The sequence below is a fragment of the Aphidius gifuensis genome, linkage group LG2 (genome assembly GCF_014905175.1).
Source record: "Aphidius gifuensis isolate YNYX2018 linkage group LG2, ASM1490517v1, whole genome shotgun sequence".
Classification (NCBI taxonomy): domain Eukaryota; kingdom Metazoa; phylum Arthropoda; class Insecta; order Hymenoptera; family Braconidae; genus Aphidius; species Aphidius gifuensis.
Genome location: NC_057789.1, coordinates 24,753,569 through 24,775,066, shown reverse-complemented (window position 1 = coordinate 24,775,066; position 21,498 = coordinate 24,753,569). Strand labels below are relative to the sequence as shown.

General features: G+C 25.0%; 6 protein-coding genes across 7 annotated transcripts; 5 read left to right on the top strand and 1 right to left on the bottom strand.

Annotated features, from left to right (window-relative positions):
* Positions 1–557: 557 nt before the first annotated feature.
* Positions 558–4,490, top strand: LOC122849717 (venom acid phosphatase Acph-1-like). Of its 2 annotated transcripts, XM_044148499.1 has the most exons (8): positions 558–1,019; positions 1,525–1,593; positions 1,688–1,779; positions 2,873–2,971; positions 3,040–3,279; positions 3,350–3,535; positions 3,595–3,930; positions 4,008–4,490. In XM_044148499.1, exons 2-8 carry the CDS (start codon positions 1,542–1,544, stop codon positions 4,185–4,187), a joined length of 1,185 nt encoding a protein of 394 aa, XP_044004434.1. In that variant the 5' UTR covers positions 558–1,019; positions 1,525–1,541; the 3' UTR covers positions 4,188–4,490. The 2 variants fall into 2 exon arrangements, with proteins under 2 accessions (XP_044004434.1, XP_044004435.1); XM_044148500.1 differs by lacking the exons at positions 558–1,019; positions 1,525–1,593; positions 1,688–1,779 and adding an exon at positions 2,691–2,807 and having other exon boundaries at positions 4,008–4,353.
* A 1,333-nt stretch (positions 4,491–5,823) lies between these two features.
* On the bottom strand, positions 5,824–7,879 carry LOC122849716 (pescadillo homolog). Its single transcript, XM_044148498.1, has 3 exons — positions 7,684–7,879; positions 6,018–7,609; positions 5,824–5,937 (listed from the first exon to the last, which is right to left on the bottom strand). The coding sequence occupies exons 1-2, from the start codon at positions 7,705–7,707 to the stop codon at positions 6,023–6,025; spliced, it is 1,611 nt and encodes a 536-aa protein (XP_044004433.1). The 5' UTR covers positions 7,708–7,879; the 3' UTR covers positions 5,824–5,937; positions 6,018–6,022.
* A 168-nt stretch (positions 7,880–8,047) lies between these two features.
* Positions 8,048–11,907, top strand: LOC122849715 (lymphoid-specific helicase-like). The gene is made up of 3 exons (XM_044148497.1): positions 8,048–8,448; positions 8,547–8,600; positions 8,701–11,907. The coding sequence occupies exon 3, from the start codon at positions 8,811–8,813 to the stop codon at positions 11,280–11,282; it is 2,472 nt and encodes an 823-aa protein (XP_044004432.1). The 5' UTR covers positions 8,048–8,448; positions 8,547–8,600; positions 8,701–8,810; the 3' UTR covers positions 11,283–11,907.
* Positions 11,908–12,203: 296 nt separating this feature from the next.
* Positions 12,204–15,812, top strand: LOC122849714 (lymphocyte-specific helicase-like). The gene is made up of 3 exons (XM_044148495.1): positions 12,204–12,605; positions 12,684–12,947; positions 13,031–15,812. The coding sequence occupies exons 1-3, from the start codon at positions 12,518–12,520 to the stop codon at positions 15,463–15,465; spliced, it is 2,787 nt and encodes a 928-aa protein (XP_044004430.1). The 5' UTR covers positions 12,204–12,517; the 3' UTR covers positions 15,466–15,812.
* A 393-nt stretch (positions 15,813–16,205) lies between these two features.
* On the top strand, positions 16,206–19,188 carry LOC122849713 (lymphocyte-specific helicase-like). Its single transcript, XM_044148494.1, has 3 exons — positions 16,206–16,575; positions 16,653–16,691; positions 16,766–19,188. The coding sequence occupies exons 1-3, from the start codon at positions 16,458–16,460 to the stop codon at positions 19,105–19,107; spliced, it is 2,499 nt and encodes an 832-aa protein (XP_044004429.1). The 5' UTR covers positions 16,206–16,457; the 3' UTR covers positions 19,108–19,188.
* Positions 19,189–19,345: 157 nt separating this feature from the next.
* LOC122849708 lies at positions 19,346–21,494 on the top strand. Its single transcript, XM_044148485.1, has 7 exons — positions 19,346–19,649; positions 19,844–20,027; positions 20,267–20,437; positions 20,560–20,718; positions 20,844–20,948; positions 21,064–21,234; positions 21,390–21,494. The coding sequence occupies exons 1-7, from the start codon at positions 19,493–19,495 to the stop codon at positions 21,478–21,480; spliced, it is 1,038 nt and encodes a 345-aa protein (XP_044004420.1). The 5' UTR covers positions 19,346–19,492; the 3' UTR covers positions 21,481–21,494.
* The last annotated feature ends 4 nt before the right edge of the window (positions 21,495–21,498 follow it).

Below are 21,498 nucleotides of genomic sequence, written 5' to 3'. Positions count from 1 at the left end.
TATATAATTAATTGCATTTGTATAAATTAATTAACAATAGAAAAAAATATGAGCAATAATTTTTAAAATTTCTATGCAATATTTCTCGTTTAAATTTTTATAATTTAATTAATAAAATTTATCTAAAGATTATAAATTACTATTTTTCATTTATAATTTATTAATCACATAAATATATATTCTCATCAAGGTTAAAAATAATTAACTTTATATTGAAGCTATCTTATTTTTCCGGTTTAAAAAAAAAAAATAAAAAAATAACATTTCCTGAATTGATTAATTTCATCATCGTTAAATAAATTTTTTTTTTTTTTAATTTTTCATCGAATGTATGTTTAATGAATAATGCAAATATAGCACTTGATAATCTTGATTTGCTGACCTTCAGAAACAAAGAAAAAAAAGTTGAAAAAAAAAAATTTTTAAAGCAACAATATTACTATTTAACAGTAGACCATTAAATATTCACTAAAAATATATAAAAAAAAAAAAAAATAATAATATTATAAACAATCTATAAATAAATAAAATAAATAGTAAAATAATTTTTTTTTTTCGATTGACATTAACACTGTAAAATAAATCATCAAAATAAAAAATTAATTTAAAATTAAAAATGACTAAAAGACACTAAAAGTCATAAAAAATTGATAAGAATAAAATATAAAAATAAAATATTATTTTTTTTTCATTTACGATTAACATTATAAAATAAATAAATAAAAAAAAAAATTTATCTAAAATTAATAATAGCTAAGAATCATTATAAAAATTGATAAGAATTAAAAAATAGAAAAACATTTTTAATATAAAAGTTAAAAATATTATTGTTAATGTAAAAAAATAATTATTATCATTTTTTAATATGAAAAATAATAATCATGATAATTGCGAGTTTATTCAACAACTTGTATTAGGACAAGTGGGGATTGAGTTTTATCGTATCGTTGTAAAGTCATTACCTCAGTCTCACATATCGAGTACACTCTAAAAGTGCTCCGAATTTTGTTTATATTTTTGTAAGTACTAATCTTACTCTAAAAAAAAAAAAAAATAATTAATTTTGATAATTATTCTTGTTAATTATTTCAATCTAAATGTCATTAAAAAAAAATCATATATTTAATTGGTATACATAATTTAAATTATAATTTTATTTAATTTTTTTAATTTCAAATTTCGCTCAATTTTTATCCCTGCATTCTGAGGATATTTATTTATTTTTTTTCCTTTCCCTTCTGAGTACTTTAGACATCAATTCAAAGGCTCTTCCTTTTTTTTTTTTCGTTTCGATTACTATTATTTTTATTTCTCTAAAAGGGAACCGAAGGGAACCCCTATGTCGAAACATTCTTTAAATTTTTTTCATTCGAGATTATGTCTCTGCCCTCTGGCCAAGAAACACGTGGAATATCTCGTTTATTTTTTGTTGATAATTTTACAGTGAAATGTTTAGTTTGACGCAATTTTAAAAAATTGATAATTAAAAAAATTAATAATATATTTATTTGTTTTTATTTGAAGGATAATTTTGTGTTAAAATGACGAGATTTAGGACACTATGTACCAGCCTTGTGGTCATCAGTCTTAGTGGTAATAAAAAAAATATAAATAATTAATTTTTAACAATTTAAACATTGAGAAAAATTAAATGCTATTATTGTTTTTGTGTTTTTATTATTTTTAGGTGCATCAATTGCTGCTGCATGGAAAAGGGATTCTAAAGAAGAAATGGAAAGTGATGCTGTTAATCAGGATACATTACGACAAGTTACAATTGTAAGTATTAAAAAATAAATAAATTATTAATCAAAGGATTAAAGAACAAAAAAAAATATTTATCATTAATAATATAAAGTTTTTTTAATTTATTATAATAAATTCAAATAAATCAAATGGAAAATTTTTTATTTTTTATTTATTTCGCATTTTCAATTGTCTATGAGTGAATCTATTTATTTATTTTAGTAATGAGTCATTGACATTTGTCATAGAACTATTTAACAAACATTATTAATTTACAAAAAATATAAATAAACAGGTTTTTATATTTTTTTTCTATAGACAATATGAACGAAACGAAATTGATAAAAAATAAAAAACACAAGATAAAGTAATCCAGTTTTTTACAAAAGAAAAAAAAAATTTATTTTGAAAAATAATATAAAGTAAAGATTAATATGCAAGAAAATAATAAATAACATTTTTATTTTTTTTAATAGAAACATAATGGATAGAAAAAAAAATATAAATAGAAAAAAAGTTATATAAATTATGATTAGATAAAAAAACTAGATATTTTTTTTTTTTGAAGAAAAAAAAAAATATTTATTTAATCTTCTAGTTTAAAACGATAATAAAAAATATCTATTTATTTTTTTTTTCTATCACTCGTTCTCTATCTGCATGATAGAAAAAAAATTTATTTCGAAATAATTATTTCGACAATGGCATGACCCTGCCCTTTCGATCAAAAATATATAATAAAAAAAAATGAAATTATTTAAAAAATATAATTTAGTTTATTCCATAATTTATGGAAAAATTTTTAAATAAATATTTTAATAATTATCGATTAAAACCCATGAATATCAGTGTCAAATGAATATTAAAATATTAAACTGTCAATTGTTTAATTAAAACAAAAAAAAATTTATAAATTTCATCATTAAAAAAATAATTATCATTGACATTACAAAAACGAATAAAAAATTAATAAAAAATGATATTATTTGTGTTATTTTTGTTAAAATATATTTGCGCAGCTGTATTGTTAATTGCAGCAATTGGATTGATACTTTATTACAGTATAAATTGGGTTTATTAAATATTAAAAAAAACAACATTATAATATTTAAATTTATTTTTAAAGTTAATGAGACACGGAGAAAGAGCACCAGTTGATACATATCCAAAGGATCCAAATATCAATGGTACCATGGAACCAAATGGATGGGGACAATTAACAAACGTAATTATATTTAAAAACCATTTGCAATTTCATTTCAATTAATTAATTTGTCATTTAAAATTATATAGAAAGGAAAAGAAAATATATCAAAACAAGGAGCTAATCTTCGACAACGTTACAACAAATTTCTCGGTGATACTTATAGTCCAGATGTATATTGGCTTCAAACAAGTTCAGCAGATAGAACCAAAATGACAGGAAGCACATTAAGCTCAACACTTTGGCCACCAAGTGATAAACAAAGATTTAATTGGCAATTAAATTGGCAACCAGTTGTTTCTAATTACTGGACAAGACAAAATGATAATGTTATTAATTTTTAAATATTTTTATTTATCAATTTTTATTGTTATATTAATTTGTTTTTTTTATTTTTAGCTTTTGATAATATGGAATGCTTGTCCAAAATTAACACAAGAAAGAATGAAGCTTGAAACATCAGATGATCTTAAAATTAAAAATGAAGAAAATAAAAAATTATACTCAGAATTGACTAAATTAACAGGAAAAAATATATCATCACCTGCTGATGTTGGTGATGTTTATGGAACATTAAAATCTGAGGTAATTAAAATGAAAAAAATACTTGTAAAAAAATGTTGATTAATTTAATATTTTAATAGGATGCAATGGGAATAGAATTACCAGAATGGACAAAAAATTATTATCCAGATAAATTAACTGGTCTATCAGCTGATAGTCTTGAAATGAATGTTGGTAATGATATTTTAAAAAGACTAGCTGGTGGTCCATTTATAAAAAAAGCTGTTGTAAAAATGCAAGCTAAAGCAAGTGGTAATTTAAAGCCAGAAAAACGTAAAATGTTTGCATATATTGCTCATGACAGTACGATTGTCAATGTTCTTGTTGCCATGGGAGTTTGGGATGGTCAAGTACCAGATTTTAGTGCAATGATTATCATTGAATTACATGAAGTCAATGGAAATTGGAATGTTCAAGTAAGCTATTCAATAATTTCAATCAATCTTATTTATATTTTTAATTATTTATTTTGTTTTGTTTGAATTTGTTTTAGGTCTTTGAAAGAAAATCAGTTGATAAACCTATCAAGTCACTCATCATTCCTGGATGTGAACGTGAATGTCCATTAAATAAATTTGCTGAACTTATGAAGCCAGTTATGCCTGATAATTATTCTGCAGAATGTAAAGTCTCTGATCCACATTATGATATTCCTGCTGCTCCACCAGCATAACTTTTATAATAACTTGAAGTAGTTAACAATTTTATCGTTATAATTATTAATTAATTTTATAAATATTCAATAAATAAATAACAAATTGTAAACTTGATTATAATTACAATAAGTAACATGTTATTTTTTTAAATAAATTAATTTGTTTTAATAATGTTTTCTTTAACTTTGTTTTTATCTTTTTAACAACTCAAAAGTTTTTGTTTACTGCATATTAATAATTGAATATTTTCAATATAAAATTCCCATAATTTTATTTGAGAATTAATTATATATTAAATATAAATTTGCAGATTTAAAAAATTTTCGTTCTTGCTCTCTTTTGAAATAAACATATACCAAAATTAGCACCAGCCCCCATAATCCTGTTGAAACAATAAAATAATTTTAAATTATTTACAAGATAAAAAGGTACTTGATTTATTTGATAAATTAAATAATAAATTTTATAAATAAAATTATTTAACTAACCATATTTAATTAAGCTTATGTTAATTATCAATAGAATTTTTTCATTTGTAAGTGGTTCATCATTTTTTAATGCAATCATATATTTTGCCACAGTAAAAATAAAATCAAGGATGAAATCAACTGTAGATAATAGTAACCATGGAAGCATTAGCTTGACTTGTTCCTGGATGGGAAAAATATTTTATAGTTTGTTAGTTAGTTAATTTAAAAAATATATTTGTTTGATAATTTTAAATACTCACGAAAATTACTCCATAAAGAAAGAATCCAGAGAAAATTAGGTAAAGTATTGTAACAATGCCACAAATGATTTTATCATAATCCAAAATAAAAGTTGAAGGAATAAATTTATTTGGAAATATTTTTCCAGTTTTGTACCATAATGCAGAGAAATCCAATACTTCAATGAAACATATTGCCCAGAATATCTAATGAATAACAAATTGAAATTAAAATTAATATTATAAAACAAATAAAATATAAATATATTACTTACGTATAAAAAAATACCAATAATCAAAACGAAATTTTTTATTTGAAAAAAATTTAAACAGCAATGTTTCATTGTAAATATTTATATGGAAAATTTATTAAATAAAGTTATTTATTTTTTTGCTTGTCACATGTCTTCATGTCACAGGTTTTAATTTAATTGTAAGTTTTTGGTTTCTTCTGTTTAAAATTTTTCTTATTTTAATATGCAAGTCATTGGTTGAATTTCTATTGATTCTTTTTTTCAATTTTATTTCGAGTTATTAACTTGTATACAAAAGAAAATATTCATTGGAAAATTTGTAAGTTTATTATTTGTATAATAAACAAAATAAAATAAAATAATAAAATACTTTGATTGTATGATATTTTTTGAGTAATATAAGTAATTAAAATTAACATTAAAAAAAATATATTCAACTTTTTTTTTTATACAAATAGTATAATGAATTTGAAGAGTTTATTGATGATAGCACAATGACTGAAATTATGATTAAAGAATAATTAAAAATTGTATTTTTTTATTTTATTTACAACAATTTGCATAAGCATCCAAGGTCATCAATGATGATTATTTTCAGCACATTTATTAAATTATCAACAAAACAAACAAGTGTTAACAAGTGTTTGTTAACAATTGTTTGGTAATATTATTCATAATTTTGTATTGTTAAATTAATATTCGTGATGTCTATGAAGGGATCATCTTGACATTCGAAATAATCAGCTTGTGATTCTGGACTGCAACATGAATAATTTTTTTTCTTTCCTTCTTTCAATAGAAATTCTGAAACAAATAATTTAAAATTAATAAATAACATAATTTTTTAATAGACTAATGATAATAATAATGAATAAAATACTAACATTGTTTATTGTGTTTTCATTTTTTTATCTTTTTTGAGTTGACTTTTTTTTTCAGCATCACTACGCATTCTCTTTTTACGTAAAATATGAATTTCTTTTTTACGATCTTTACGTCCTTCAGTAACAGCTTTGTAGAATTTCTTATGTTTTGGCTTCATTAATTTTGCACGAAGATTAAAAGCATGTTTATCTTCTTTAGCAGCAGCCCATGGTACTTCTTTAACTACTTCACCAGCCTTGACTTTCATTGTTTTCTTTTTAGCCAATTTATTTTGTTCTTCTACATCTAATTCTTGCTCTTCATCATTATCATCTTGATCTGATTCTGGACCTTCGGTATTTTCCAGCTCAGCATCTTCCTCATCTTGCTCTATATTTTCTTCTTCTTCTTCATCATCATCATCATCGTCAACATCAGCATCTAATTTGTAAGTTGGATCAACCATTGCACGTTCTTCTGGTGGCATGTAAACGTCATTCAATTGTTCATTTTTGAATGGTGATAAATGTGGTGGAAGTATTGCACCCATTAAATATTCTTCAACTGGTAACAATTCACCTCTATTAATCGAGTCAAATACCCATTGTGGTTGAACATAATAACGTGAAATAAATTGTTTTTCCATGCTTGGTCTATCAACAATTTGATGTGTTATTGTCTCATTATTTTCATCAAATGTTGATCCAGCAAATGATGTTTTATCCCATGACACTTCACCACCAAATGCACGAATAACAAATACCAAAGGTTCACGTGGTACTTCACGATTTAAAAAGAATTTTTTACCCTCAAAAAGAGAAGTCTCAGTAATATAATCTTCATCATCATTTCTTGGCTTTTCAACATTACCAATGGCATTTGATTTAGGTGGATAATACATGTTGAGTGTGTGATAAAGTCTGTAGTTAACAAATCCAAGCATATAAACATAAAATTCAACAAATGTTGACATTATTCTAAAGTCAACTTCAGCCTTTGATTGTGGCTCAAATGAAAAATTATGTGGTACAATCCATGTGACTGTTTGTCCTTTAATTTCTGCCTGATAATAATAACCTTTGATACTGACAAATACTTTTTTCAACCATTTACCAGCAATAACTGCATTCAAGAATTCAACAGTAAGTCTTTTGCAGAGGTCAGTTTGATCTCTTGGTATATGTGGCATTGATGGAAATGAACTAAATAAAAAACACAAAGTCAAACAATCATCTAGGTCCCTTAGAGCATCAATAAATGTTGGATAACGTTCTTTGACAATGTGATCCAACTTGACAACTGGACGATTATCCAAATAACGTTTCATGTCAGAAAAATTTTTCAAGGCTTTAGCTTTACTCATTTTTCTATTGAATATTTTGGTGTCTCTCAATTTCCAAATGATTGCTTCATGCATTAAAAATTGTATATCCTTAATGTGGTACAATGTCCTTATGCCTGATTTTCCTTTTAATGCACGTTTCCATTTTCTTGGCTCTCTTGGGTAAATTCCCTTGATTATGCAAAGTTTTCTAAAATCATTAAGACTTAGCTGCAATTTTTTCAAAGCAGCTTTCCTCGTTAAAAACTGAGCACCCTCCCCAGACTTGTACTGTAGAAAAAAAATAACAATATAATAAAAATAACCTCAAAATAATAACATGATTATAACAACTGATTTTTTACCTTTTTTTGGCCATTAGCAACCATGATTTAATTATTGATAATTTAATTGTTTATATTTTTAATTTTTTTTAAAACCACATGAGTATACAATTGTTTTATTTATCATAAAAATATACTCCACGAAAATCACGTTGCAATTTGTACGGTTTACAATTTTTTTTATGTAGCCATGTGGTAATTTAGTTCGCAACTGTTCGTAGCGGAATCAAACGGAATTAAATTATCGAAAAAGCGCTGGAAAACTGCTAATACCTACAGTGGGCTGAATTCGTGCCCCCCCCCCTTTTTAAAAAGAAAGAGAGAAAAAGCAAGTATTTTTTTTTTTTTCCATGAATCCTTGTTTATTATTTTTTTTTTCATTTTTATGTGTAACGTGTTGCGACTAGTTTCAACGTCTGTTTTTATTCGTTTCTGTTTTTGTTTTTTCTTACCATAACGACCGTTAGATAAAAAAAAAAAAAAAAAAAAAAGTTGAAAAATCCTTTATTATTTCTCTTAAAATTATTAATTATTAATTATTTAAAATATGGATCAAGTTGTGACTGATAATAATTCAAATGATAATAATTTCAAGACTGAAAATCAATTGAATTCAAATATGTTGATGATGGACAAAGAAAGTGATGACAACAATAAAGAAAATTGTAAATAATTTAATTTTTTATGTATTCATTGTTTAAATAAATAATTTAAAAATACAGTCACCTGGTGCAAAAAATCTCGAGGTCAACAAACTGACAACAGTATTAAACATCAATGATAATGGTAATTTTAATTGACATTATTATTAATTTTATTTTATTTGATATATCCTGTAATTTATTTAATTGTCATGTTGTTTATTAATCAAATATTTTTTACAGAAAATCAAAAAGTTGTGACTGGATCACATGAAGATTCAACTGTCAAAGACACTGGTAAGAATTAAAATTTTTATTTTATTAAATTGCATAATTTGACATTCATTTTAAATAATAAATTATTTATGTAATTTATTTGGTGATTTCTTTGTTGTAGTGACAGAAGATTTGAACAAAGCTGCTTTGCTAAATCAACAAATAGAAGAGAAACGTGTATCTGAAGAAAAATTTAAAAATGAACAACAAGAAAATGCATACAAACGTTTGATGCATTTGTTGACTCAAAGTAAATTTTACAATAATTTTTTGACAAAAAAACTTCAGGGTGATGAAGTGACACCAGAAGAACAACAAGAAGTTGAAGATGCAAAAAAAAAACCTGGTACACGTTCATCATCACGTTTGTCATCAAAAAAAGTTGATAGAAAAAGAAAACATGATAGTGCTGATGATGATGATGATGAAGATTATGGATCAGCAAATAAACGTCCAAAAAGAAATACTAAATCAAAAAAGTTGAATAAAATAGTTAACCCAGAATTGAAAAAAAAATTAAAAGAAAAACTTGATAATTCTGATGGTAATATTAATAATTCATTATCAGATAGTGAACAATTAGAGAGTGAAAAAACTACTGGTAATCAAGATAATGGATTTATACAGCCAAAATATTTAACAGCTGAACTTCGAGACTATCAAAAAGCTGGACTTCGTTGGTTGATAGCTCTCTATGAAAATGGCTTGAGTGGAATACTAGCTGATGAAATGGGACTGGGTAAAACAGTTCAATCAATTGCATTGATAAGTTATCTTTTAGAGAAAAAAATTGCTGGACCATTTCTTGTTATTGCACCTTTATCAACAATACCAAACTGGCAAACAGAATTAGATAAATTTGCTCCAACAGTACCATTTGTTATTCTACATGGAAAACCAGAAGAACGTAATAAACAACTTAGAAAAATACGTAAAAAATATACAATTGAAAGTGGATTTACAACTTTACCACTTGTTATAACAACTTATGAAGTTGCTGTACAAGAACAAAAAATAATATGTCAACAAAAATGGCGTTATATTATTATTGATGAAGGACAACGTATTAAAAATTCAAATTGTTTATTATTCAAGGTATTGGAAAAATGTACTTCAATGAATCGTTTGTTATTAACTGGTACACCATTGCAAAATGATCTATCAGAATTATGGTCATTATTAAATTTTTTAATGCCTGAATTATTTGATGATCTTGATGTATTTGAGTCATGGTTTGATGCAAAAGATTTGCTGGACAAAAATGGTACAGATAAATTTTTGGAGCAAGAAAAAGATAAAAAAATTGTTGGACATTTACGAGAAATATTAAAGCCATTCATGTTGAGAAGATTAAAAATTGATGTTTGTCCAGATATACCACCTAAAAAAGAGGTTGTTATATATGCACCAATGACTGATATTCAACGTGAATTATACAAAGCAACATTGAATCGTGATATTGCTAAATATCGTCGTGTTGATCCAGTTAAATTAATAATTGATGATGAAAATGGACGTAGACCAAAAAGAAGATGTACAATGAGAAATAAATATAGTACAAGTTATCAAGATCCAACCATGTCATCACAATCATCACAGTCATCAGTATCATCACAATCATCAGTATCATCAGCATCAATGTCATCAGAATCATCAGCATCATCTGGATCAATGTCTTTAAATGATGAATGGAAAGCTGATATGTCAGAATTATTACCAGCATTGCCAGCTATTGATATGAATGGATTTAATGAAGTTAAACAACTAGCTGATATTAAAACAAATGACTTTGAGATGAAACAGATGCTAAATAATAATCCAGTTATTCTAGATGTGGCAGATTTTGAAAAGCTAGAAAATATATGGGGTGAACATGCTAAAATAACTGCTGAAAATGCTCATTATTTTAAAAAATTAACTCATGGACATCGTCTAACATTGTACAAGCAAATTGTTAATCATCCATATCTTGTAAATGGTCCAATACATGCTGGTAATCTTCCAGTTGTTAATCAAGAACTCATAAATGTATCAGGTAAATTTTTAGTTCTTGATGCAATGTTAAAAAAATTATATGAACAAGGACACAAGGTATTGATATTTTCAACATTTACATCAATACTTGATTATATTGAAAAATATTTAGAAATGAGACCATGGAAATGGACACGCCTTGATGGTTCATATAAAATTGAAGATCGACAATATAATATTGATTTATTTAATAATGATCCAAGTTTATTTTTATTTTTAATAACAACAAGAGCTGGTGGTGTTGGTCTTAATTTAATGGGTGCTGATACTGTTATAATATTTGACAGTGATTGGAATCCACAAGCAGATATTCAAGCTATGGCAAGATGTCATAGAATTGGTCAAACACGTCCTGTTATTATTTATAAACTTTGTACAAAAGGATCATATGATGAATTAATTGTTGATCGTGCTACTGCTAAAAGAAAACTTGAAAAACTTGTCATATCTGAAGATTTAAATTGTGGTAGTTTTGATAGAGACATGCTGATGGTAATGCAACAACTTCTTGAAAAAACTGAGCATGAAATTGTCAACTCAGAAAAAGGGATTTTCACTGATGAGGAACTGGAAAAACTCATGGATCGCAGTGACTTAATTAAGGAAATGAATGATCATAAAAAATCTATCAACTCTGAATTAAAAACTGAAGAAAAAAAAGAAGAATAATATTTATTTTTTATAATATCTTTAAAGCTTTTTTAAGCGTTGCTTGTTAAACTTATTTCTTTTATATTTTGTAATCAGCTTATTGCTTGAAGCTTAAAAAAAAAAAAAAAAATACTAGCTAGGATGAATGCATTGATCCAAATATTTTGTTAGTTTGTAATGTTAGTTTAAAAAAAAAACAAACAAACAAAAAAATTTTATTACAAAATGACAATACAAATTTTATATTAGCATGTCATTTAATAATCAGTTAACAGTTTTTATAAAAATAATAGTTACTGACATTGAAATTTAAATAACTACATGATAAAGCAGAAAATAATTAAATTATTATTCTTGTTTGGTTATCTATATTTTATCTTAAAATCATCAATAATAATATAAATATTATTTTGTTGATGGCAAAATGAATATATGAGTTAGAAAAAAAAAAAAAAAAATGTCAACGTTTTGTTTGAAAATTTATTAATAGTTAATTACTTATTATATTGAAAAAAAAAAAAATCTTATTTTATAAAATGAAATTTATCTCTTTAGAAATTAATCCATTTAATTTTTCTTAGTAATTAATATATCATTCAATACTGTTTAATAAATGCATTTTGATTTTTTATACTTGAAAAAATATTGTGTTTATTTTTTTAGTTGATTAATTTATTTATAATAATTTTTATTCCATGTTAAAAGGCAAGTTGATGTTCATATTGATCAAATACAAAACATTTGGATTTTTGGTGATGATATTTACAGGTCATCTTGGCATTTAAAAAAAAATAAATGTCATCATGGTCACCATATGGTAGTCATATAGGTATATTGACCTAAAAGTTCTCCACTCTCTCTTTTTCTCTCCCTCTCTCTCAACACATTTTATTGGAGTAAAAAAAAACAATAACGACAAAAAAAAAACGCGCGCAAAGAGATAACTCGTGTTCTCATCAAAATCATAATTAAATAGAAAAAATAAACTTAAATAATTATACAGCTATATTTTATATTAATAAATTTCATAATTACAATTTAAATTTTTATATTATTTTATATTTCACGAGGTTTTTCCTTCAATCATCAACCAAATTTAGTTTAATAAATAAACATAACCTATAAAATGTTTATGAAAATAATTTGCATGAAAATACATACTTATTTGTTTACTAAATAAAAAAAAAATTAAGTTTAATTATTAATTAACAATATTTAATTTGATTGATAAAATTGTGATAAATAAAGTAAGCATGATGGATGAAAATTTAAATCCAAATGTCTTACATGAAAATTTTGTCAAAAAATACAATACACAAATTAAAAACACCACTGTCAATGGTAAGTTGTAGAATGTTTGGTTGATTTTATTTTTATCTGGTGATGTTATTGATGAATTAATTTTTATATATTGTTTAGGTCAAGATGTTGGTGAAGGTTGTAAAAAAGCTGCACCTCAACCACTTGTTGCTAAAGGATTATTTACTTCAAGTAAGATTGATGCTGCAAGTGGCCTTGGCAGAAAACAGCAAGTTCAACCTCCTCCAGATGATGATGATATAATGATCATTGATGATGCAGTTGTTACATCAATAAATAATGATGCTACAAAAGTACCACATGATGATAACATCTTGTCAGCTACAAAAACAAATGAAACACAATTGATATCAAATTCAGACGGTAAAAATTTGTTTATTATTTAAATTAAAACAATTTTTTTTATATTGAAAATAAATTTTGATAATATTTTATAAATTTTACAGGCATGATTACACAATTAACAGCATCTCAAATAAGAAATGAAAAAGAGAGAGAAAGAAGACAAGCTATAAAAGAAGCACGAAAGATTGCTGAATGTCATTATAAAAATGAACAAAAAGAAAAAGCATTTAAACGTTTAATGCATTTAGTAAAACGTAGTAAATTTTATTCATCATTTCTTAAGACTAAAATAAATCCAAAATCTACTGATGATGATGATGAAGATGAAGATGAAACTCATCCATCAAAAAAACGTATTAAATTGCACAATAAAGACTCAAGAGATACCAAGAAATTTAAGGATATTGTTTCACCAGAAGTTACAAATAAAATAATTAAAAATATAAATGATTCAATTGCTGAAGAAGATGTTGATTCAATGTCAGACACTGACATTGATGATGAAATGAAAATAGCAACAGTAAATACATATGTTAAACCAGAATTATTGGATTGTGAATTAAGAGATTATCAAAAGGTTGGATTACAATGGTTAATTGCTCTAAATGACAATGGAATGAGTGGAATATTAGCTGATGAAATGGGACTGGGTAAAACAGTACAATCAATTGCATTAATATGTTATTTAATGAGTCAAAAAGTGGCTGGTCCATATTTAATTGTAGCACCATTATCAACAATACCAAATTGGAAAATGGAATTTAAAAAATTTGCACCACATATACCACTTGTTATATTATATGGTAAAGAATCAGAACGTTCAAAACAATTTCAAAGTATTAAAAAAACTTATAAATTACCAAATGGTTTTGCAACACAACCAGTTGTATTAACAACATATGAAACACCAGTTTTTGAAAAAGGACGTATTGTTAGAATAAAATGGCGTTATATTATTGTTGATGAAGGACAACGTATTAAAAATTCAAATTGTTTATTATTTAAATTATTGATAAAATGTACATCAATGAATCGTTTGTTATTAACTGGTACACCATTGCAAAATGATATATCAGAATTATGGTCATTATTAAATTTTTTAATGCCAGAATTATTTGATGATCTTGATGTATTTGAATCATGGTTTGATGTAAAAGATTTATTAGATAAAAATGGTACAGATAAATTTTTAGAGCAAGAAAAAGATAAACATATTGTTGGGCATTTACGTGAAATATTAAAACCATTTATGCTGAGAAGATTAAAGGTTGATGTTTGTCCAGATATACCACCTAAAAAAGAGGTTGTTATATATGCACCAATGACTGATCTTCAACGTGAATTGTATACAGCAACATTAAATCGTGATTTACATGTATTATTTCATACAAAAAAAGAAACATTAATCATTGATGATGTTAATGGTGTTAGACCACAACGTAGATGTGCAACAAGACGTAACTATGCTCGTATTCATGCTGATCCATATGCTGAATTATATGAAGCAGCAGCTCAAAAATATCGTGATGCTGTTGATGATAAAAAAATTCAAGTTGAAAAAACATGGGCTGCTCATGTACAAATAACTGATGAAAATTATGATTATTTATTAAATATAAATGGTCATCGTGGAACAATGTATAAGCAAATTGTTAATCATCCATATATGATTAGTTGTCCAACAAATGACGTTGGACAACGTCGAGTTGATGAAGAATTAATAAAAGCATCTGGTAAATTTATAATTCTTGATGCAATGTTGAAAAAACTTTATGCAGGTGGTCATAAAGTTTTGATATATTCAACTTGGATACAAATATTGGATCATATTGAAGATTATTTGGATATGCGACCATGGAATTGGACACGTCTTGATGGAAAATATAGCACAGATGATCGACAGTATAATATTGATTTATTTAATAATAATCCAGATGTATTTTTATTTTTAATAACAACAAGAGCTGGTGGTGTTGGTCTTAATTTAATGGGTGCTGATACTGTTATAATATTTGACAGTGATTGGAATCCACAAGCAGACATTCAAGCTATGGCAAGATGTCATAGAATTGGTCAAACACGTCCTGTTATGATTTATAAACTTTGTACAAAAGGATCATATGATGAATTAATTATCAATCGTGCTAATGCTAAAAGAAAACTTGAAAAACTTGTTATATCTGAAGATTTAAATGGTGTTACTTTTGATAAAGATATGCTTTTAAAAATGAAACAACTTCTTGAAAAAACTGAGCATGAAGTGGTCAATTCAGAAAAAGATTGTTTTTCTGATGAAGAACTTGATAAACTTATGGATCGTAGTGATTTAATAAAACAAATGGATCAATTCAAGGAATGGAATGCAACTAATAACAAAATTAAAATTGAAAAACAACAAATTAATAATAATAATCATGATGATGATTGTGAAATTATTGATCTTACTACTGAAGATGTCAAGTTTAAAAATGTAGACCAAAAGAAAAAAGAATTTTTACCAATGAAAGAACTACGTGTTCATCTTACAAGATTATAATTCAAGACTGAATCAAATTAATTTAATTTTTTTTTATTCTTTTTTTATTTATTCAATCTTTTTTTCAATTTTCAAGGCACATTTTATAATTGTTTTTTAATTATTTAAATTCAAAAAATTATAAACAATATATTGGTTGAAATTAATCTCAATGAAATTAATAGTAATGATGAAAAATATTGTTATTGAATAACATATTATCTTGCTACAATAATGAGCACTGTCAAAAATATTTCTTACCATTAGGATTTTTATTTTTTTAATGTAATTACTATGATGTATAAAATATTATTTGATATAATTTAAAGCATCTATCTTAATAAATAGTTGTTTTCATTATTAATAAATTGACCATTTTTTTATCTCCAATCTATCCTAATAATTCCTAAATTTATATTGCCAAATGAACAAGTTGGTGGGATGGTTTTATCACAGTATATTTTCGATTTTTCAACAGGGTAATCATCATCATCATCTAGTGGATAAATTGTCTGTTTAAATTTCACTTGGCATTGTTCTCCAGATGATCAAACATGTTGCTTTTTAATTCATCTATAAATCCAATAATAAAATACATCCATCAATAATTTATTTTGTTTGTTTATTTTGATAATTTCATGGGCGCCGCCATGTTTTTTTTTTGGCTCCATCTGGAGTTTACACGAAAGACTGTTGATATTTTACCGCCAGAATGACTCCAAAAAATTAATAACAAAAAAGAGAAAGAGAAAGAGAAAATAGAGAGAAGTTATCAGACATGGAGAACTGTCCAGCTCCAGTTAACTCCAGTTGACTAATTAAAAAAATAATTGGAACTTTTTACAACTAATATTTGACACTGACAAATTACAATTATTATTCAGCAATTTATGTTGTAGGTTTAAAAAAAAAACAACTTTAATTGTGAATAACATTGACAGTAATATTTTAATAACACAATTAGCAAGTACAACAACAACAAAAGCTAAAAAGTTATTAATTTTGATATTAAAATGAATTTAACAAGTGAAGTAACACTTCATAAAATTGTTTCAAATAATGAAAATTCATCACCAAATAAAACAGATATATTACCAATAATAATATCAGGATCATCAAGAACAATAACATGTAAGTAAAACAAACTAAAAATTGATTAAACTATTTGAAAATAATTATAAATAGTAAAATAAATGTTTATTTTTCAGTGGCTGATTTTCAAAATGACCTAAAGCCTGAACAACCTGGTAAATTATTTTTTTAAATAAATAAATAAATTGATTTTTTAATAAGCTTTTAATTGTTGTTATTTATTTTACAGAACTATCGACAGCTGATGAAGAAAAAAAAGATGAAGTTAAAAGTAAAAAAGATATGTTAAAAGCTAAACGTGAAGCTGATAAATTATCTGAAGAACAATATAAATCAGAACAACGTGAACAAGCATACAAACGTTTAATGCATTTATTAACAAAAAGTAAATTTTATTCATCATTTTTATGTGATAAAATAAATGGTAATGATACATCAAAACCCAGTGAAAAAAGAAAAACTAAAGATTCATTAAAAAAACAACAGCCAGCATTAAAAAAACAAGCTAAAAATAATAAATTTGATGATATTTTATCACCACAAGCTCGAGAAAGATTAAAAAATAAAATAAATTTAAATGAAAAACAAATTGAAGCTGAATTAATAATATTATCATCAGATGATTCAGATGACGATGATGAAAAAGTATCAACAAATTACAAAAAGCCAAAATATCTTGAAGCAGAATTACGTGATTATCAAGTGATTGGATTAAAATGGTTAACAGCATTACACGAAAATGGCATGAGTGGAATATTAGCTGATGAAATGGGTCTTGGTAAAACAATTCAAACAATATCATTAATTTGTTATTTAACTGAAAAACATATACCAGGTCCTTATTTAATAATTTGTCCACTATCAACACTACCAAATTGGCAAAATGAATTTAAAAAATTTGCTCCAAAAATACCAGTTGTAACGCTACATGGTAATCACATGAATCGTGAACAACAAAAACGTCAAATAAACAAACAATATATTATTGATAATTATTTTAAGACATATCCAGTTGTCTTGACAACATATGAAACATCATTTTTTGAAAAATCACATATTATTAAAAATAAATGGCGTTATATTATCATTGATGAAGGACAACGTTTAAAAAATAAAAATAGTTCATTATTTAAAATGTTGAGACAATGTAAATCAATACATCGTTTGTTACTAACTGGTACACCATTACAAAATGATCTATCAGAATTATGGTCATTGCTTAATTTTTTAATGCCAGATGTATTTAATGATCTTGATATATTTGAATCATGGTTTGATATTAAAGATTTACTACATGACAAAGGTAAAGAAAAATTTCTAAAACAAGAAAAAGATAAAAATATAATAACACATTTACGTGAAATATTAAAACCATTTATGTTGAGGAGATTAAAGTCTGATGTTTGTCCTGATATACCATTGAAAAAAGAGGTTGTTATATATGCACCAATGACTGATATTCAACGTGAATTATATACTGCCATGTTGAATCGTGATATTCATTCAGCTAGTAAATTTAATAAGCCAGCTGTTAATGATGGATTGATGGAAAATAATCAAACATCAACACGTACGAGTGTAATGAATAAATATTGTTTAAATTACAATGATGTTTGTGATGGTTTAAATAAAAAATCAGCTGTTAATTTATCTTCTACTAGTCATGGAAAATTAGGTGTTAATAAAAATAGTAATAGAAGATCAACACGTTCATCACCAGCACTTGTTGATGAAGATACAAGAAGTGAGCTGGAAAAAATATGGGGTGAACATGTTAAAATAACTAATAAAAATCGTGATTATTTGTTGAATATAAATTCACATCGTGCTGTTATGTATAAAATGATTGTCAATCATCCATATATTATAAATCATCCAAAAAATAATGCTGGTGAGCCATTGATTGATGAAAATTTAATAAAATCATCTGGTAAATTTTTAGTTCTTGATGCAATGTTAAAAAAATTATATGAACAAGGACATAAAGTATTAATATTTTCAACTTGGATACAAATATTAGATTATATTGAAGATTATTTAGAAATGAGACCATGGAAATGGACACGTCTTGATGGAAAATTTAAAACAGAAGATCGACAACATAATATTGATTTATTTAATAATGATCCAAGTGTATTTTTATTTTTAATAACAACAAGAGCTGGTGGTGTTGGTCTTAATTTAATGGGTGCTGATACTGTTATAATATTTGACAGTGATTGGAATCCACAAGCAGATATTCAAGCTATGGCAAGATGTCATAGAATTGGTCAAAAAAATCCTGTTATGATTTATAAACTTTGTACAAAAGGATCATATGATGAATTAATTGTTAATCGTGGTGTTGCTAAAAGAAAACTTGAAAAACTTGTTATATCAAAAGAACTTAATTTAGCTGGTAGTACTGACAATGATTCTTTGATGGTCATGAAAGAATTACTTAAAGAAACTGAACATGAAATTTTTAATTCAAAAAAAGGAATATTTAACAATGAAGAATTGGAAAAATTATTAGATCGTAGTGATTTAATCAATCAAATTAAAAAAAATTCTGAAAAACTTAACGAATAAATTTAGCTAAATTAAATAAAATATACCATGTGATTATTATTTTCATTTATTTTATAATTTATAATAAAATATACATAAAAATAAATTTAAAATATACCTATAAATACTCATTTACAGTCCCCTGATATATCGGCCGATATTGAACATCCCTACCCTAATTATTCGTGGAAGGGTTATCATTCGTGGAAGGGTTCCTTTGTTCTCTGGATTTTTTTTATTTTGTCTTTTTAGATTTTTGGATTCTTTTGTCTTAATTTTTCGTATTTTTTATCCAAATTGTAACACGGCCAAGTAACTGTCTTTTTCTCACGTTGTCTAACAATTCATCAAAACAAAAAATTTATATATTGTTTAAAAAATTAGTATTGTTAAAAAACAGTAAAAAATGAGTGCAATTTTAAGAAATACATTGCGTTTTGTTAGCACAGCAAAATATCTACAAACTATGCCACACATGAGTTATCGTTTGAATGATTCAATGGCATTAAATGGATCGAATTATCTTCAATGTCATGAATCGAAAAGATTGTATCAAACTCAAGGTAACGAATAATATATTTTTTGTTTTATATTAATTGCTTAATTAATTAAATTATTTAATTATTATTATTAAAAAAAGTAGGCCTGTATAAATTACTAATTTATAGAAAAACAAAAAAAAAAATATCATCAAGCATTATTTTATATTTAACTCAAATATTTTTTGAAATTGTTATTATTTATTATTTTTTTAAAGGTATCAACAGTTGGGTTTATGAGAAAACCGTAATAACTTCAGTAAACAAAATATTATCAGTATTTACTGGTAAAGAAAGAAAATCCTCAGATGTTGGTAATTTTATTGTATCACTTAGCAATCGTGAACAATCATTAGTAACACCAGCACCATGGTTTGGACAATTCATAGGACAAAGGACAAGGTAAGTAATGATTTTTAATTAATTATTTGATAATTAAAATTATTTATTATTAAGGCTAGGTGTTTAACATCGAGTGATAAAATTATAACAACTTTGCACCTCGAATTTTTGTCCCATGATAAAATTTAAATTTTTAATTAAATAATTACAAAATATTCAAAAAAAAAAAAATAGCCCATGTGTTGGAAATTACTAGACGTTAAAAATTTACATCATTAATAATTATTATTATTTTACAGATTTTTTTTGCCTCCTACATTCAGCACTAAGCATAATGGAGCAAAGATTGAACAAAAATATTCAAATAGAATTGCTGTTGAAGAAGAAAAAACATCATATGAATTTGGTAAACTGAATATATCACTTGATGGTGGTGAATTAAAATTCAAAGTAAAAGATAGTGATGAAACGTAAGTTTAATTTTAAAATAATTTTTTGATAAATAAGTATTATTAATTTTTCGATTAATTATTTATATCTTTAATAAACTGCTGATGATAAATATACATAATTAATAATTTTTTTATTTTAGTTTTATTTTGAAACACGCAGTTCACGTTGAAGCTCACAATAACCCATCTAAAACTTTGAAGGATGGTGGTACGAAACCAGTTTCAATGCATCTTTCTTCTATTTGTCATAATGCTAAAATAATATCAAAAACAGAATCGGACGAATCGGACTTACGAACGTAAGTTGAACATTAATAAACTATTTTAAACCAATTTTTTGTTTTTTAAAGTTATGAATTTAATATTTTTATTATTAAGTATAAAAAAAAAAAATATCCATTATGAGTTTTAATTATTCATTTAGAACTGCTTATCCAAATGAATATAAATGGATAAAACTACAATTTCCAATGACTGTGTCATTCGAAGGAGCTCGACAAGAAGTAAAAATAGACAATCGTGATGATAAGTAAGTCGAATATTATTCAATAATTTTAAACTAATTTTTTGATTATTAAAATTATCCAGTTATCAATGTTCTATCAAAAGACAAAGATTGACAAATATTATTTTTTGTTTTACAGTCTAATTGTCTATCACACAGTTGACATTCAAGCCTACAAAGAATTGTATGGAAAATTAAACAATGAAACTGCTGATAGAAATGAAAATAGAAAATCAGAAGTTGGTGAAATTCAGATACAACTTGAAAGTGGTGATCTATTTATTGAAGCACGAGAACCTTGTGATAAAAGGTAAATTAAATATTAATCATGAATTTCGAATCTTTTTATTTTATTTGAATTATTAATTAATATATTTATTAATTATTATCAATAGAAATACAAAGGTTCTCCAATAATCTGTTTATAAAAAATATCCATCATTAATAATATTTTTTATTTTACAGTATATACATGAAGCACGATGTCCACATTTTAGTTAACTTGGATAATAGAGTACCATTTATAGCTGTTAAGCCTCATGTAGAAGTACGTTAGAAATGATGATGAAACTGA

Coding starts and splice junctions, on each gene's coding strand:
- LOC122849715 (XM_044148497.1), top strand. CDS start 8,811: ATGCATTTGTTGACTCAAAGTAAATTTTACAATAATTTTTTGACAAAA.
- LOC122849714 (XM_044148495.1), top strand. CDS start 12,518: ATGATGGATGAAAATTTAAATCCAAATGTCTTACATGAAAATTTTGTC. Junction 12,606..12,683: donor TAAAAACACCACTGTCAATG/GTAAGTTGTAGA, acceptor TATATTGTTTAG/GTCAAGATGTTGGTGAAGGT. Junction 12,948..13,030: donor ATTGATATCAAATTCAGACG/GTAAAAATTTGT, acceptor TAAATTTTACAG/GCATGATTACACAATTAACA.
- LOC122849708 (XM_044148485.1), top strand. CDS start 19,493: ATGAGTGCAATTTTAAGAAATACATTGCGTTTTGTTAGCACAGCAAAA. Junction 20,949..21,063: donor ATAGACAATCGTGATGATAA/GTAAGTCGAATA, acceptor TTTGTTTTACAG/TCTAATTGTCTATCACACAG. Junction 21,235..21,389: donor CGAGAACCTTGTGATAAAAG/GTAAATTAAATA, acceptor TTTATTTTACAG/TATATACATGAAGCACGATG.
- LOC122849716 (XM_044148498.1), bottom strand. CDS start 7,707: ATGGTTGCTAATGGCCAAAAAAAG. Junction 7,610..7,683: donor TTGCTAATGGCCAAAAAAAG/GTAAAAAATCAG, acceptor TTTTTTCTACAG/TACAAGTCTGGGGAGGGTGC.
- LOC122849717 (XM_044148499.1), top strand. CDS start 1,542: ATGACGAGATTTAGGACACTATGTACCAGCCTTGTGGTCATCAGTCTT. Junction 3,280..3,349: donor GGACAAGACAAAATGATAAT/GTTATTAATTTT, acceptor TTTTATTTTTAG/CTTTTGATAATATGGAATGC. Junction 3,931..4,007: donor ATGGAAATTGGAATGTTCAA/GTAAGCTATTCA, acceptor AATTTGTTTTAG/GTCTTTGAAAGAAAATCAGT.
- LOC122849713 (XM_044148494.1), top strand. CDS start 16,458: ATGAATTTAACAAGTGAAGTAACACTTCATAAAATTGTTTCAAATAAT. Junction 16,576..16,652: donor ATCATCAAGAACAATAACAT/GTAAGTAAAACA, acceptor TTTATTTTTCAG/TGGCTGATTTTCAAAATGAC. Junction 16,692..16,765: donor CCTAAAGCCTGAACAACCTG/GTAAATTATTTT, acceptor TTTATTTTACAG/AACTATCGACAGCTGATGAA.